This window comes from Ursus americanus, chromosome 4 (assembly GCF_024610735.1).
Source record: "Ursus americanus isolate L20-20 chromosome 4, mUrsAme1.1.p, whole genome shotgun sequence".
Classification (NCBI taxonomy): Eukaryota; Metazoa; Chordata; class Mammalia; order Carnivora; family Ursidae; genus Ursus; species Ursus americanus.
Genome location: NC_142130.1, coordinates 26,638,861 through 26,657,912, shown reverse-complemented (window position 1 = coordinate 26,657,912; position 19,052 = coordinate 26,638,861). Strand labels below are relative to the sequence as shown.

The window sequence follows — 19,052 nt, the reverse complement described above, 5'->3', positions numbered from 1 at the left end:
CCCACTCAGATATATACTCTTGGGGTGAATACTTTAGTTCTGAAACTACAAACTAGCGGCCCTCAGGCTGACTATGTGTTCATGTGTTTTGGTTGTTATTGTTTTGTTTTGTTTTTTTTTTTCTTTTAAGCTTAAGACATCCCATAATTGAGAGACTACATACAAATTTTAATTTTTAGATTCTTTGAAAAACTGGACAATCTGCCAACAGTGTGGCTGAGTGACAAGTATCTTGATGGAACTGAGTAGAGGTTGCTCCCTTTTTAAGAAATATTTTTCAGTTATCCATAGGCCCAATCTTCTCTATTATCTCCCTCATTGGAAGATCAAATGCTATGTGTCTTTTATGATTGTGTTAAAATGTTTCAAGTAAAGAAATATGTATCTATACCTATGTCCCTATACACATGGGTCTTAGATGGACAGCATGTGTATTATGCTTATATCTAGCCCCTTTTCCTCTTTTTTCTTACTTTCTGATTCTTGTAGGCACTTGGACTGACTATCCCTTCTCAGAATCTTGAATGCAAAGAAGGGATACATACACCAAATGCTACACTGAATCCCTAACAATACAGAATTTTTCAGCCGTTAGTTCTAAAATTAGGAGATTTTTGTGTAAGCTTCCATTTCATTTGAAATATTTTCTCACTTTCTTTCTGTCCTTTCCAGATCTCCCCTCCATACATGTTAGAAAGAAACTAAGGAGATACCTCAAACTTTCCTAGTACCTAAACCAAGTCTTGATTTCCTGAAATGGAATACTCTTCTGATATGAATTCAAAAGCCATGAAAAGAAGAGGGGAGAGACAGGTAAAAATTTGTTAGTACAAATGAAATCACATAAAAATATAACTTTATTGATGCTAACAACTTTAGGCAGTTTATAGAACACCACTTTACAGTGAGACAGAACACCATGTATCCCTGTGTGAGTGTGTTTGATTCTTCCAGGGAAAATGCACTGTAGGTTTTTGGTAGAGCTTAGTCCTATAGCTTCCACCAGAATCAACTCATTTCCACAATGCTCTCTTGGATACACATACCCTGTAAGTGTCATAGCCCAAGTACACCTGACTGACTCATAATATGAGGTTGATCAACAAACTCAAAGGAAACACACTTAAATTCTTTGCTCAGCTTGAAACCATTGGGCAAGATAGAGGATCAGACTTTAGGCGACTTTCACATACTGACCTTCTAGGGCCGGAGAAGAGTGTGCTCTTCTGAGGCCATTAGAGGGAATAATTCTGGATTCAGGTCCTCAGGTCTTTTGTCTCCTAGAAATAAATAGTTTTTAAAAATCAATAAAGGGGACACAGTCTGGCAGTCCATCAGATGATAAAAGTGTCAATTTCTCCCATAGGTTCCTGACACAAAGAGGGCTGGTGTATAGATAGCAACCACCACCCACCACACGGTAATTATAGGATATAGAAGTCATTGTTATTGGATAAATCCGTGAAATGGTGAAGAGCAAGGGCTGAGATCTGGGAAGCAGGGGGTTCCAATCTGGTGCCATTTTGTATCCATTGAGTTTCTGATTCTTGGGGAACAGGCTTACAGAGGTGTGTCTCCCACTGGGGCTGGGTATGTATCTCTGCCCGGCTCTTGCTCCTAAGGTGACTCTCTCCTTCACAGTAGGTGACACAGCAGCGACAGGCTGCGGAGGGCTTCCCTCTGTGCTTGGACATCGTGTCTGGGGCGGGAGAGGTGCCTGCAGCTCTCCCTGAGCCCTGGAGTTCTGGGGGCTCTTTCAAACGACTTCTCCTCCTTTGAACATGGTCCAGACTGATGTCAGACTGGGAAGAACAGCTTTCGTTCCAGCCAGAGCTGGCACTCAGACTTCTCAGGGGAAGAGCCAACCTCAAGGCCTTCCAGAATTTAGAGCCAGAATGTTTGGACTTTTCTCCCTTCCAGCTCACAAAAGACACAGATTCCTTCAGCTGCAGGATACTTGGGTGTGGATGCTCAAGGGGGCGGTACTCAACCACAATGAGCTTGGTGGAAATGGAGTTTTGGCACATGACACCCAGTTTAAACTCCAGCATGCTGATGCTTTTTTCTGTCACATAGTCTGGGCTCAGGACAACAATCATCCTTCGGCTTCTCTGAATGAAGTCAAAAACTGCTTCCACTGTATCTATAGGAAAATGGAAAGATAGGACAATGCCTAGTGAAAACTTACATAAACTGTAGTTCATCATTGTCCATCGTACAACGGAGAGATAATAAATAAACACTTAAGATTATAGGATCTCAGTGTTAGATAATCTACCCAGTTAATGAATCTCATTTACGCCACTCCCATAAATGATTGCCTAGACTCCGCTACCTTCAAGGATGAGGAATTTCCCACCTCTAAAAGCAGTTAATTTCAGCTGTTTGCAAGTTATTTTTTTTTTTTTTGAAATATCCTTCCCTGCCATTTTTATCTGGTGGTCTTAGATCTGATATGTTCAAATGTTTAAAATATTCCACAACTATTTTGACCTCACTGTATATTCTTCTCATCTTTAGATTTTGATCAACCTTAGAATTTTTTTCTTATTCCTCATAAGACATGGTATCAAGTCTCTTCCCTACTTTTATCATCTCCTCTGAATAATATTCAGTTTATTTATGAAACTCCTGAGAGTAGTGTCTTGAACTGGACTGAACACAGTGCTCCAGACATAGTCTGATCAGCAAAGAGCAATAGGGAATTACCATCTCCTGAGAACCACACAGTTGTAGCTCTTGATTCTTAAAATTTTGGGACACAGCATCAGACAGTTCATAGTATTGATCTTGTTATCAGCTAAAATCTCTTTCCTTTTTTTTCATGTACATGTGTGAAGAATTGGACTAAAAATCAATTAAAGGGGTAAAAACATAGCAATGGGCAGGAATCAATTAGTTAAATACTTCTGACAAAGCATTAACTTTTAATAGTTCCTGAGGTGGGTTTGGCTAGAGATTCCAATGGAAAGTTCCTGAGATACATGTAGTTCTTAGCCCATCATGAGATTTAAGGGATTAAACAATGTGATTTTCTGAAGGGAAGGATTTCCAAATATATAAATCACAGCCATTGACAATGCTGAAAGCAGGGGCTGCAGACAGACCATGAGGTTGAGTTCCTACTCTTTTGGGGCCAAAGATGAAGCAGTGATGGAGAGACTTTCTAGCCTGTGAAGACGAGCTGAAAGTTTGCAGCAAATTTGATCATTATGAATTTGACAGAGAATAAAAGAACTGTGCTCTTTACCGGATTAGTTCTTTCCAATTAGTAAATTTAACATGAATTTGAAGGGTAATTGGAAGAGACATGTGCTCGAATTTTAAGACCTTTGAACTATTATGTCAAGAGTGTGAAGTAGTTTTAGAGAATTTTAATTTTGATCTTAAAAGATAAATCTAAATTTTCACTTATCTTCAAAGCCCGTGTGTGTGCATGCGTGTGTGCTTGTTTTGGAAACTCCTTTGTCCAAGTTCTACTGAGAATTTGTGTAGCTGCCTTTCATAAACCTGAGAAAGTAAAAGTAGAAAATCTCCTGCTTCTCCTGTCTCATGAGAAATACGATACAACCTTAAGGGAACATGGATGGATTTCAACAAAAGGAAATTTCTGTGCTCAAATTGTGTGTGTGTGCATGTGTGTGTATTGTGTGTTTTACTTTGAAGTAGTCATGTTAAGAAAATGTATGTTCTGTCCAATAGGGATATCACTGCTGAAAATAAAATGCTGTCTTAGATCCTCTAAAGAAAGACTCTGTGTCTTTTTTTTAAATATATATATATATATATATATATATATATATATATATATATATATATATATATATAAAATTGCTACCTCATCCTGAATATGTAAAATTTGCATTTGAAATAGGGCAATGCTAAAGAAACAGATATGAGTGGTGGAATTCAATGACATTGAGGAATGGATGGAGAAGATGCTTATTAGATGGGGGATGGGCTATACCTGGGGATCTTCACACAGTACTTTGAAGGAACCTGCCTCCTTTATGGCATATTTTAATGTTTTTCATATTGTAAAAATGGCAGTTGAGGATGTGAATTGTTATTTTTTAGTACTGAAGATTATTCGGAGGAGTCATAAATTAGGTCATTTATTCTGTTGGGCTCAAAAAAGTTAGGTGTGGCTATAGACTGATGAGACCATATTTCTTGTGTGGTACTAAGTTAATTTTGAAGTCATGTTTTCTGATCTAGAATTCATCAATGCTCTAGGATACTCCTGCCTTCAAAAGTCATAATCTCCCTGGAATTCACCTAGAAGAAAACCAGGACTGTTATTTTGTTCTCTAGGTAGGTTATTGGTGTATGCAAGGATGACAAACCTCTCTCTTTCTTAAAACATGAACTGTAGTAAAGAAAAGGGCGGGGAGGTACCTAATTTGGAAGATGAATCTAAATTCAAATATTAGTTTCTCCATTTATCTCTGTTTTTATCTTAATATCTTTAAGTCTGAGTTCATCCATCCATAAAATGCATATAGTAAGAGTAAACAACAGGATTGTTAAAAATTAAAAATATCTATATGTGAGTGTCTACACATAGTAGACATTTGAATTAATCACTTTGGGTAAATCCAGTGAACACAATATTAAACTAATGTAGGGCTAATGTTAATTGAATTTGAATCAATTCTTATGGTAACTTTAGAGAATCACCTTAATATGTGGATTTATAAGTGAATAATAAATTTAAAAAATTGTCTATTTACTTTAAAATAAATGTGAATAAAAAATACTACTGCAACATTTAATCTCCTAGCCCATTGCTGTCTCTCTGCTGCTCTGTTATCCTTCCTCTGTCTACACACACACACACACACACACACACACACACACACAGAGGCACATGTGCGTGCACGCACACACACACCTGACATACTAGAACAATTCATTTTAAATAACTCTTTTATTCACATGTAAAGATGTTCTTGATATAAAGTTCCCATTTTTCTCAGATTTCTCTCAAATCTAGAAATCTACAGATTTCTACTGTAACTTCTAACATTTCTTTTTATGTGTATCATTAATTCTTCTTATTCTCATTTCTTATGCCCAAACATGAAAACAAAGACATAAAACACATGCACAAAATAAAATTCAAATCTGAAAATAAATGGTTTATTTTTAAAGTAAACAAATTTACAAATCAAATGGAAAATGGAAAATACAAAAGTTTATGAATAAAATAAAAAAGATAATAAGATAATCTTAAAATACTAAAACCTATGGAAAGAAATGGATAATTAGCAAGTGGAGTGATGTTTTTGTTTCCCAATACAATGGAGTGTTTGTTTATTAGAATCCTAGGGAATCACCTAAGTTACAATATAGAAGATAATTAAACAAATTTTATATGATTGTGTAATTAGGCACTTTATATGTCATGGTTCTTTGTTAACTTGGGTGCAGAAGATCTTCATATCATATATGTAAGACCATTAAGGTTTTTTTAAACATTAGATACATAGTTTTTTAATATTATAGAGTGATTTCTCCTTGCTCTTAAGATCATATTTCCTCATCTTCCTCAAAAATTTTGTATCGGGTATCTTCTGGGACATAAAACAAACAAGAAAACCTTGAAACAAAATTCTCTGAGAATGAGACATATCATTTAGATTTGAGATGTTTTAGATTTTAGCATTTGGAAAAGTTCAATATCAAAGACCAGTAGATAAATAGGAAAAAGAATATCAAGAAGTTTCTAGGGGTACCCAAAGCATCTGGGATAAATATCGAATCCAAAAGTGCAAAAGAATGCAGCATCGGCAAGAGAACGGCCCCTTGTGATGGGACTGTTCCCCATTACCTAAAGCTCATGCAATTGATATTCAAAGCTTATCTGGAGTCAGCTCTCCTCTGGTCTTGAGGATGAAGGGTTAACAGGAGGAGTAACTGTGGTTTGTAATAAAGAAAAGCATTAGTAAGACCAAAAAAAAAAAAAAATCCAAGAATGACTCCAAACCGTAGTTTTACAGTCAAGAATTCATGAAGCTTCTCTTTTCTTCAATTTAAAGTAATAACTTCACTATAGAGAAGTGATTTATTATGGACTTTACCACTGCTGAAGGACACTCAAATGCAGGAGATAGTTTTAGAATTGGTTATCAACAGTCACAATGCTGGGATAAGGGCTCCCTTAAATTATGAATTACGGTGTTTCATAGGACTCGGGCTTATTTACAGCTATTTTCTTTTCCTTTTCTCTATTACTCAACAGTCGAAATAGAGCTTTATCTCCCTAGTAGTTGAGCACCGAGATTACTATAGTTTAGTTTCTAAGGGTGTGTGCTTGCGACATAGTAGATGGTCAATTAATGCCAGAGGACTGGTACTGCTCAGCAGTGACCACAGAAAGTTCTGTGTCCAACAGATTCCACTGCACCCAGACCAAATGTAGCAGCAGTAAATTCTTTACACTAATTTAGGGAAGACAAGAACTAACAACTACTGCTCCGTGAGCTGTGAATTCACAAATAATGTACAGAAAACACGGACACAAAAGCAGTGCAGTAAAAACATAATTTAAAAACTGGATAAGAGTTCCAGTGGTTTGTAATATTGTGCCAATAGCTATTTAAAGTCACATGCATGTGTGCATAAGTGTGTGTGCATATATATATATATACACATATACATTCATACATATATACACACATATACACATATATAATCTATGTGTATATATATACAATGTAGATATATATACATATATAATTCGTGTGTGTGTGCATATACGTATATGTGCGTGTGTGTATATATATGTATGTATATACGTACACCACAGGTATTCACCACTCTGTAAACTCTGGACTCAGTTTTCACTTTTCCACATCTTAAGAACAATACAATTTTATTTAAAACAAAGTAAAACAAGTTTCATGGTAGAGCCTTTCCAGACTGACTTGTTTGGAGTGAGCGTATTAACTGTACCAGTGAATAAAATATGGAAACTACTAGGTGGTCCAGTTAATTCTCTTAGAATATTAATGCCAAAACAACTTGCAAGGTCACTGAGTCTAACTTCCACATTTTACAGTGGAGAGACAGAACAAGTGAGGAGAAATCACTTTCCTAATATTCACATTAGCGAGGCTGAGATGAAAAGACAAATTGCTGAACACCCTGTTCTGTGCTTTTCTCACAAGCCAGAAAATGCCCTAAAAGCATTTTGCTGTTATTTCACTCTCTCTTAGCACCATTAGAAGCTTCCTGTCAGACTGAACCAAGTGCGGAGCCATCTGCAAACTCTAAATGGTTGATACGAGGTACAGTAGATAGGGGAGGTGAAGTGACAAATACAGGTCGACCTACAGATACCCGGGAGTTTACTGCAATAAAGAAAAATACGGTATGTTGTCCAAGTTGACAGACAGGACATCAATGACTGAAACGGAGGGCACGAGGGATTTAGTAGAAGAAAATGCAGGCAAGCCCTTTCACACCATCATAAGGAACACTTTCAGTTATACTGCCTCGTGGAGTCCTATGTGGGTGTCAGTCTGGCGCAGCAGAATGAGCAGAAGAGCTCATTGTCATCAGCTCAAACGAATTTGGGCACTGATTATCTTTTTAACTGATGAGTAAAAATGCAAAGAAAATGACTTGGAAACTCATAATGACCTTGTTAACAGATGAGTTATCTTTAAGGACTCTTGAAATTCACAGCAAAAGGCCGCCCCACAATGTTAAGATTATAAACAATGAGAGAGAAAGAGGGAATAGAGAGATGTGGGGACCGGGACAGAGGATGCAGAAAGGGGAAATTCGCATCAACCAAGTCTTTGCCTGCAAAGAACATAGTGACATCAGACCCTGGTGACAGACTGGTGGCACGACCATTCTAAACCATAGTATTGCCTGAGGAAGCAGAACGACCAGTCATACAGTCACCCTGAATGTATCCCTATGGGGAGGCTTCGACAGAATTTTTTTCTGTCTGTGAAACAATAAACTGGGAATAAAGAAAGGGGACTCTTCCTTCCTGGCGTTCCCTTGGTTCTTTTTACCCCTTTCGTTGTCCCTTTCATACATTTTTCAAGGATGAATAGGAGAGACCCTGCTCGCCACTTCTAGACCACCTGGAACTTTTCTTCACTGGCATGGCCACCTGCAGCTGCTTCCAGAACCTGCCCTGTGGATACTTGGATTTCTCCCCTTTCCATTTAATGACTGTGAGCACCGTCTTAGCCCTCTTCAGCTCTTTCACCTTCGTCTCCTTCACCGCCTTGTACTGTACTAAAATGACGTTGATGTTGCCCCGAGAGGCCATGTTTTCTAGGCCAGCCTTGAGCTCCAGGAGGGCTTGGGTTCCCTGGAGCACGTAGTTGGGGCTTAGGACAACCAGGAGGCGTCTGCTTTTCTGAATGAAGCTCAAGGTCTCATCCGTGACAACTGAGAAAGAAAACACCATGGGGATTAGTGTTGGCCAGGAACTCCCCAAAAGCCTGGGGCTTCAGTGTAGTGTAGGGAAGTGTAGGGAACTTAGAGTAACAGCCTGAGAATTGAGATGAAATTTTACCAAAAACATTCACAACAACTTAATCCTTAGACCCACTCACTCTGTCCAATAAATGCCATGCTCCTCCAAGGTACTGAAAACTATATGCACATATTCCACCCCCCAAAAATTCCAAACAGGCAGGAAGCCAAGTATACCTCTATAACCCTGGGCTTCAAAAGCCTTACGAGAAGTAGATGGGTTGTACAGATATCAATTTCTTCAAACCACGTGGCATGCTGCAGCCCTGCCAAATCAGCTCCTGAGTCCTTTCTCCCCAACAATACCCATGTATTTACTCTCTAATGCCAGTGGCTATTCAAAAAGGTAATCATTATAGAGGCAAAATCATGGAAATCCATTTCTCAGTAACACAGGAAAGAAAGAATAAGAACATTCATTTTTCTGAAAATCCCACTCTACTGCCAGACTCCTACCCGACTCAGACTGGTATCACTATGTCCTTAGAATAGGAACTTAAAAAAGTCTAGCCAACGGAATGGCATTTTGGCTGGCATCACATTCTCAGCTCAGCTTTCTATTCTGCTCTCTGCTCTAGAGCCTAAATCAGTCCCTAGATCTTTCTCCTTAAACTCCTATCATTACTATGAAGACACGTGTTTCGGTAGGCTGCTAGCTGATGTGTCTGCCTTCACTAACAGCCAAATGCTTCCTTCAGGTCAGAAAAGAAGAAGAAGAAACAAGGGAAATGGAAATTCAGTATAATTTTATTCTATTGTCAAGGGCTCTGGTTAGTTCCCGTCACCAAATTCTTGGGAATAATCCGTCTCCTCAAGGCTGCTTATCTAGGGCCGTAGAATCCTTTACTTGGGGTTCCAATAGGAGCCAACTCCAGGGAATGCACTAGTGCTGTGGAAAGCTTACAATAGTCCCCTGAGCAGTCATTCTGCCCCTTCATCTTCACAGGTACAGAAGCAAAGGGGAAAGACTTGCAATTAAAATTCCATGTGCAGCCTCGAGGAGAATCCAGGAATCAGTAATTATCTACTCCATGCGGTACGGCTGGAGGCAGACCGTGTGTAAGCATGGAAAGAGACCCAGAGGCAAAGAGGACGAAGAGCAGCTAGGAGAATGCAGATCACAAGGATCGACCATCAGAAGCAAGATGCAAGAGTAATTATGTAGAACTCGAATTCTTCAAAGAATTACCAACCCCTATCGGAGGGTCATTGCTGTTATACTGTATGTCTTTATATAACTTTTCATACCGTAATAAATATTTGTTGAATGGCAGAATGAATGAATAAATGGATGAAAAAGTGACTTAGGATTTTAAGTCTTAAAATGAGTGGAATTTGTCCCTTAACTGTATAATCAAGTCATCATTTCCTGGCAAAATGCTACTGAGAGAGACAGCCACTGTAGAACACTAGCATGATGGATTTCTAGGTAATGGCTGAGGAGATAAAATAAGTGGTCCAGCTAATTCCAAATGAGAATAAACATTTAAGTCTATTTTGTATCTCCACTATCCATATAACATTTTAGAACATCTGAAATGACTAACATAAACAAGATTGGAGGGGAGGAAAATTAGTTTGTTTTGCTGAGGATTAAACACATTACATGCATCTCAACAGTACAAAGTTTAACAGTGGGTTTAGGAATGCTATTATCTATTTATTAAAACAGACTCAAATGGACCATCACTTTGTGTGTTACTAGGTAGACTTGAAAATTTGAGATATGTTTTTATTTGAAAACATTCAGCAATTCAAGTTTCTTTTTTTTTTTTAAAACCTACTAGAATATACTGGCCTTTTAAAAATTTTAAACAACATCTCAAATGTATGAGCTGGTAGAAAGAAAGAAACAGACCCATGAAAAGGGGGGATTTAAATAGCATTGGCTTGCTAGAAAACAAAAGTGAGGAAAAGGAAATCAGCAAATAATACAAGGAAATATTCTAATTATTACCAGTGAGTACTATAAAGAAAGATTCCATGGACTCTCGTCACAAACTCATTCTTAGTAAAATCAAGTAAACCTCAGTCTTCATAAAAGTGTTGTTTAAACTCAATGTTTGCAAAAAAAAAATTCTAGGGAAATTAATGCAGATTAGCTTAAACCTTCTAAAAATCTAAATGTGTGTAAGCAGAACATTTAAAACTGAAGCATTTAATAGAGTCCTAATCCACTTTGCATCCACACTTTTCTGACTTGGAGTTCTTACAGCTTACAAGGGGAACTATTTTAGTACCATAAATGGCACCTCAATAATCTACAGCTCACAAGGTAATTTTATTCCTAAAGAAGTCTCCATTATATCGAACAATTGGACGTTCCATCTCCAAAGATGCCAGCACAGAACTCTGCCATGACTTTCACCCATGACCCCAAACTAAGGATTCCCTTTGCCCTTCAGGGTGGCGTTACTCGTACTCATGTGAAATACCTACTTCCCCCAGGTAGACTGTCACGGTCAAAGATGCACAGCTTGTATCCAAATTCATTCTCCAAAACTCCACGGAGGGTCAGTAACACAAACTCTTCTTCCTCAGCATTCCTTGCATAAGATACATAAATATCATATTCCTTCCCATCTAGCAAAAGGAAGAGAGATCCCATATAAATTAGAAAACTTTCACAATCATACTGCATTTTTTCTTAAATCGAATTTTTGCATATTAAACATTTTTACTTTTTTACATGTATGAATTATGTGACAGATTTCGGTGTGATTTCCCACTTGCGACAGGTCTCCAGGCAAAATGACTATTTTAAGGTGTAATTGCAAATTTTATCTGATATGTCTTCTACTCTCATATCACTAAGTTTAGTTTTTATAGTGGAAAATAAATGAGGTTTGGCTCATTCAACTAAGATTTAACACAATCAGGATGCAAATAGCCAATCATAGGTGCTGGCAATTAATACCATACAGAGAATTTATAGTTCCTGTCCTAGTTTGTCACTACTAATATATTAGAATTATAAATGGAGCAAAACTTTTAGAAAGTGTCTAAATTATTTATACCTGAAAATAACTGCAATTAAAAATACGCTTAGATTCCATAAACCCATCTTTCCCAAAGTTGCCTAATTATAAACATCACCTCTCAGTAAAAATACAGGTTCTTTGTCTCTTCCACGAAACTATGGAATGAAAATCTTTATGGGATGAGTCTAAGAATCAGTATGTTTCATTGTTCCTTTCTTGTCACCAGGCAAATTTGCACTAGTTTGGTGCTTCTAAACTTTTAATGTGCCCTTGAATTTGGGAATATTGTTAAAACGTAGATCTTGACTGAGAATAGGGGTTAGGCTTAAGATTCTCCTTTTAACAAGCTCCTGTGTGCTGCTGATGCTGCTGGGGCCTGGACTACCCTTAAGCACAAAGAGTGTGGGCTTGCACTGTCCAGTTACAGCGGACACAACTACACATAGCTCTCCAACGCTTGCAATGCAGCCGGTCTGAACGGAGATGTGCTTTCAGTTTAAAATATAACACATGCTGAATTATGAGATTCTGAATACCAAAAAATAAGACCGAAATATCACCATTAGCTTTTAAATATGCATGATATACTAAGATAATAATATTTTGAATACATTGGGTTAAATAAGATATATTATTAAAGTAATTTTCACTTTTTACTTTTCCTACTGTGACCACTAGAAAATTTTAAGTTACACGTGTGGCTTGCATTCTATTTGGACAGGCTAATCTAGACGAAACACATACTGAATCAAGAAAGCAAAGTTATATATGTTAGAAGAGTTTTCAATAGTGAGGGTCAAAACCAAAGCTAGTTTGATTAAATCTCCCAGGTATTCTAGCTTTCATCAAGCCAACATGTTTTCTGAAGATGACAGTAGAAGAAGGTATTTGCATCAAACTTTTATTACTCACCTAAAATGGTTTCATCTGTTCCAAAATGAGCCCGGTAAAATAAGACCATCTCCAGCCAGTAAACGTGGTAAACAACAATGAGAATCACTACCAGCAGGACCGTGGCTCCAAAACCACATGCTAATTCCACTGTGTATCTCGGAGCTATCGATGGAGCGAACAACAAAGAGACAATTGATTTCTGCGTGGTGATCACAGTGATCCATCATCCTGCAAAGAGCCGGGTAAGCCAGCCAGCTAAGCCATGCACCTGACTCGTATGTGTGAACAAGTAGAGATAACATGATAGGGTTTAAGCACTATGTTTGAATGCCACACTGTGTCATATTTATCTTTTTGTTTCTGGCACCTGATGTAAGTGCTTTTCACTACTAGATGACTGGAATAGGTTTTCATATTATATAAATACATATTAATGGGGCATAAATGGTATATTCGTTGTATATACATGTTAGCATAGGAAAGGATTTGTAAAGTCATCTCATTCAACTCATGATCTGATATATGAATCTCCTCAAAAATATTTTTGAAAGTGTAATTCCATCTTCCGTTTGTCCATCTCTTGGGATGGAATCCTTACTACTACCCAGACCAGACCATGATACTGATAGAAATTTAATTAGAGCATTTGGGTTGAGTGAAAATCTTAGTGTGTTTCCATTAGTCTTAATTCCATCCTGTCGTCAGTGCCATAGGGAAAAAAAATTTAATTACCTTTCCTATACATTTGAAAAAAAAACCTCAAAAATCTTATTTTCATTGGACAGAAGCAGAAGATATCCGCCAAATGCTGAGTATGCCTGGGTTGAAAAGTATCTCTCAGGCTTACAGTTCTAGGATACACATTCTGAAAATTAACTTGCAATATCCAGGTATGGACAGATTCGCACATTCTCTGCTTACTTTCGTATGAGAGGCAATTTAGCAGTTTCTTTGGAACTATCAAAAATAGAATGAGGTAATTCCTGACTTCCTAAAAACTAGATATATATTAACTCAGCCCTGTAAACAAGGTCTGTCATGACCAAACCAAACAAAGACCCTACTGTCTCATTTACCAGTACCTTTCCCTCAAAAACGTCAGGGAGATTTTGCTTCATGTTTTGGTTCATGCTGTGACTTCTGGCAAAAATAGTTCTCTTTCTTTAGTTTTCAAGTCCATGCTCAAATGTCATTATTTTGTATAACCTTTCCTAGAATAAAACTCTTCTTGCAACCTGACATCAGCCTGGAAGCAATTCCTACTCTTCTTATTGTTTATACTTCTATTATAACATTTGCATTATATTGTAATTCGTCTACAAGCCTGCTGCTCCACTCTCTCTCACTCCCCAGTAAACTATACATCTATAGTCTTCTAGGTAAGCCTATGTCTTCTTCATCCATCCTACTCCTAGAATACGTAGGACCTCAATGAACATTTCCAGGTATAACACCATCTACTTCTGAAATATAAAAGAAATTTAGTACTACTATGTATCAATAACTTCATTTGGTTGCTTTATTAGCTTGTGATAATGAAGCCTCGGTGTTTGAAGAAGGAATAGAATATTTGGATCCGAAGTGGGAGTGGCTTAAATTACATAATTGTTGATTTGAAAATTACTCATCAACATCTATTATTTGCCAGAAGCTGGTGGGGATACAACGGTAGATCAGACCAAAAGGTTTCTGTCCTCTTAGGGTTAATATTCTAATGCAAGGAAATAAACAATAGGACAACTAATGCTAGGTAGTGAGCGGTGCCATAAAGGAAATAAAGCAAGGTAATGTGATGGCAGGGACTAAGAGGCTGGGCTGGGGCAGAAGAGGTATTTCAGGTCGGGTAGCGAGAAAGGCTTTTTGATCACCTGAACATTGGGTTAAGTGCTTGCCAAGGTGAGGCACAGAGGAATTTTGTTCAAAGCTGAGATTGTTATGCAGGCTCTCTGACTCCAAAGTCCAGAGATCTTTACAGAGCTCTGCCATGAAGTTTAATTATTGATCATATACGAGTGGAAAAATCCCTTTTAAAACAGGTATCTATCCTAAGGGGAAAATGGTAAGCAGCCTGGAGCTGAGCCTGAAGTTCTCTAATTAAAGAGCAGATCTTAGAGTTTCAAGTTCATTATCCTAAATTCGGGATGCTAATCCTATCTCAGAGAGAGCTTGGAACTCCGCAATGCAGAATGATTACCAGGTATTCTCGAGCTCGGTCTATGAATAATGGTGTTTAAAATAAGAAAACTCCATCATCGAATGTCAAAAGCTATGTCAGTGCAATTGTTGAGAATTTACTAAGATCAGTTTGGGTAGCTGGCATGAAAATTGCTGTGTCCTTGGTATTTCTGAGCACATGTTATGTTAACAGTACACTGGGGTAATTCCCACTGTCATCTTCATTATTTGCTCAGTTATTTTGGCCCTTCTGGCGGGACATTTTGTAACAGGGAGGGGGAGAAAAAAACGGTCAGCTGATGCACTTACCTGAAATGGATTTAAGAAAAAATATCGATAGATATCCTGCCTAATGATCAAGAGATCAATTACCCTCATAAATTTCCCTCTGTCACATTCATTTTACTACTACTTATTTTATTTTAGTGTGGATTTTTACTTTGGTTTTGGGTCGTTTAATGACATGTGTCATATTTACAGATTGCATTTTGTGGGGGCCATCTTGATGAGATCAAGAAGTTCCTAATACTATTTAACTAATTGAACTCTTAAGATAAATAATCCACAAGCCTGAATTTCTAAATGGCTTGAATCACATGCAGAAAATGTTCTAAAAAGCTTTCACATAAAGCTTTGCTGGCTTACAGGGAAAGGATGACCCTCAGCCCACATTTTCTGTCTGCCCCAGCTGGAACCTCTGTTGTTTTGGCATAAAGATTTAACTCTGATGCAATCCCAGACCAAAGAGTTTCCAATCAGGAAGGGGTGATGCAATTTGACCAAATTGCACTCCTAAACCGCTTCTCTCTTTGATCTCACTTATAATTGATTTAGGATATAGCCAATTTTAGCCACGTGCTCTGCTGTTGTTCCCTGAGTCAGAATTCCCTCCACTCCTTTTGCAGTTCAACAGTAATAATGGGTTCCAAGGTCCACGTTTCCAGTTAACTGCCCTGAGTTAAACCAATCCAGTACTTTAGCTCCAGTCTTCTTCCCTGTTTCAAGTTATTGGTCTACAATCTTGTTTCTCCTTGGGAACTTAACTTATTCTCTTTGTCTTCATTAGTTGGGACCTTGCTTTCCACCGGGGCTCCGAGCCTGACTCCAGCTGCTTGATAATGGGCTTGCAGGTATTTCCTCCCACAGAACCTGTGTCTGTTCTACACGAAATTCCTGAGACTTCTTGATAATTTGGGGAACCACGTAATGACCATTTCTCTGAATTACAAACAACCAGAATGCTTTATTTAGATGATAGAAAACCAGAGACCTCTCACTGAATTAACCTGCAGACCTGCTTTGTTTGACTCTCATAGTGTTCTAAAATGTATGCATTTTGCCCTTCAGCTTCTGGCCTTTGAGAGGTAATGGGTATTGGAGAGGCTTTCTCTCTGTAGTGTTTATAATGACAGTTTTCCTAAGACATAACCACTGGTAGTTGATCTATGTGTGATCCGTGTGAGAAAGGACACCAAACAGTTGAGCCCCACCATCACCCTGGTTTTTTGCCTGAAGGCACTTTCAGACCGTGGCAGAGAATAGAGAAAACCACAAGTACAGCCATCACGATCAGCTAAGGACACAGAAGTCACAGTTCAAAACTACTGAGTTGGGTTGACTTTACAGGCCTGGGGAAAGAGGGAAGGACATTGTGTGGAGGAAGCGCTCTATAAATCTGCAAGGGGTGACCTCAAGTCTTTGGAAAAATATAAAGCTCTGCACAGATGAGATGACACTTGACAAGATTAGACAAAGAACGGGTACTAGTGAAAGAAAAACTACCAGGGAAGGAACAGCTGCCAGGAGACTGGGAACTGAACAACTCTAGGTGCACACGAAGGGCTGGGGGACACTTGAGCTAAGACCAGAATAAAGACACTTTGGGTAGCTCCCTGTGTGTTAAGTAGAGACCCCAGATAGTTTAGTTATGTCCAATCTGGCCTTGGAGAAAAGGCTGTTTTTTAAATGTACTCTAGCAAAGGTAAGCAGAACGCTTCAAAAAAGCAAGCTGTTAGGCAAGTAAATTAACTACTACTGAGAACAAAGCAATACTCACTTTCAAAAATCAGACACTCAATAATGCAACATACATAATGCCCAGTATATGTTTAAAAAAAAAAAAAGACAAGAAAAAGCAAAGGAAAAAAAAAAGACCCATAATCAGAAGATAAATCAACCCACACAAACAGAATCAGAGGGGCGCCTGGACGGTTCTATCGGCTAAGTGTCTGACTCTTGGCTTCGACTCAGGTCATGATCTCAGGGTCCTAAGACTGATCCCCATCTCGGGCTCTGTGCTCAGCAGGGAGTCTGCTTGAGATTCTCTCTCTCTCTCTCTCTGCCCCTCACCCTGCTTGCATGCTCCCTCTCTCAAATAAATAAATCTTAAAAAAAAACAAAACAAAACCAACAAAAATGATGGACTTAGCAAATAAGCACTTTAAAATGAGTATTATAAATATTCCTGTTGAATTTTTTAAAAAATTATGAACCTCATTAAGAGCAAATAGGAAATATCAATAGGGATATTTTTATGGAGACATGGTAATACAAAAACTGAAAAATACAATTCTGAAATTAAAATTGCTGCAGACTAAACATCAAAAAAGAAATGATTAGTGGAAACTAGAAACTACTCAAATCGAAACACAGGAACAAAGAAAGGATGAAATAAAAATGAGAACTTCAGTGGCATGTGGAAAAACCTCGAGTGATCTATACTAAATTTAATGGGACTACTAGAAGAAAAGGAAAGAACGAATAAATGAATGAGCAAAACATATCTGAAAAAGTAATGGCTGAAATTTTTTTCAAATTAAATGAAAAATATAATAAACTCATGGAACCAAGAAGCTTAAAGAACCCTAGGTAAGATATAGCCAAATAAAACTACACCAAGAATTTGGTAAATTTCAAGACACTCATCATTTATGTGTGTATGTATATACATACATACACACACTCATCATTTATATACATATATATACACACGAGAATTATATATAATTCTCTTTTTTCAAATCAAATGAAAAATATAATCAACTCATGGAACCAAGAAGTTTAAAGAACCCTAAGTAAGATATAGTCAAATAAAACTACACCAAGAATTTGGTAAATTTCAACACTCATCATATATGTGTGTATATATATATATATACACACATATATATATATATACTCATCATTTATATACATATATACACACGCACATGAGAAATATAATTCAGCAAACCAAAAATAGATTAATCTCTCACATAGATAAAATTCAGCTAAAAAAAACCCTATAATTAACATCATATTTAATATATAAATACTGAATGTATATCCTCTAAGACAGGGAACAATGCAAGGACAGCTGCTCTGATTTCTACTGATCATGGTACTGGGCGGTCCAAAAGAGGCAGAAAAAAGAAATCAAAGGCGTAACGTTTGGAAAGGAAGGAGGAAAGTATGTTTATATATGGGTGACACAATCAAGTGTATAGAAAATGCTAAGGAACCTAACAAACAAAACAAGCAGAAACCCTATTTAAACAGTGAATTTGGAAAGACCAAGATCAAAACATAAAAATCAACTAATTCATTTCTATTTTCGATCAATGAAAAGTAGTGAATTTTTAAAATACCATTATAATAGCAACAAAAACAAAATACTAAGGGATAAATTTAACATGTGCAAGACCTGTGTATATAAAACTAAAAAAAAAAAGCTGAGAAAAATCTATGAGAACTAGATAAATTGAGAGATATATCATGTTCATGGATTGGAAGATTCAATACCGTTAAGATTTCAATTCTCCCCGAATTGGTTTATAAATTTAATATTATCCCAATCTAATCCCAGCAGACTTTTATGTAGAAATTGACAAGCCAATACTAAAATATTTATGAAAAAATAATATGGTCTTCAGAATAGTCAGATTAATCTTTGAAGAGAAAAAAGGAGGAAGACAATAGTTTCTGACTTCATGACTTACTTTAAAGCTATGGGTCAAGACAAAGTAGTATTGGACTAAAGACAGGCAAACAGACTGATTGAAGAGAATAGGGAATGGAGAAATAGACTCACACTCATGGAGTTCTTTTTATAGTCTAAGTTGGCAAAACAATCCAATAAAAAAGGGAGAGATATTTCAATATGAGGCTAGAACAACGGATTTCTATATGGAAAACAAAATAAAACAAAACACTAAGCCTTAATCCATACCTCACAGTATAAAAAAATTTTTGAAATGAATCATAGGCTTAAGTGTAAAAGAAAAAGCTAAGATTCTGCTCATCAAAAATAAAATGAATGCATAATGCTGAAAATATTCACAAAGTCATATATCAGATATATCTATATCTATATCTATATCTATATCTATATCTATATCTATATCTATAGCTCATTAACAAATAGCCCAAGAACAAAATGGGCTGAAGATTTTAATGGATACTTCACAAAGGAAGAACAATTAATTAATGGTCAGTAAGTCCATAAAAAAGCACTCAACA

At 37.1% G+C, this 19,052-nt stretch overlaps 1 protein-coding gene across 1 annotated transcript in view; it reads right to left on the bottom strand.

The window, feature by feature from the left end:
• Positions 1–5,133: 5,133 nt before the first annotated feature.
• Positions 5,134–19,052, bottom strand: part of IL1RAP (interleukin 1 receptor accessory protein) — a 120,609-nt gene continuing 106,690 nt past the window's right edge. Inside the window, exons 9-11 of the mRNA XM_045811221.2 lie at positions 12,399–12,542; positions 10,945–11,088; positions 5,134–8,418 (exon numbers count right to left, since the gene is read on the bottom strand). Coding sequence (XP_045667177.1) covers positions 8,051–8,418; positions 10,945–11,088; positions 12,399–12,542 — 656 coding nt within the window. The 3' untranslated portion in view covers positions 5,134–8,050. The remainder of the gene's footprint in view (positions 8,419–10,944; positions 11,089–12,398; positions 12,543–19,052) is intronic.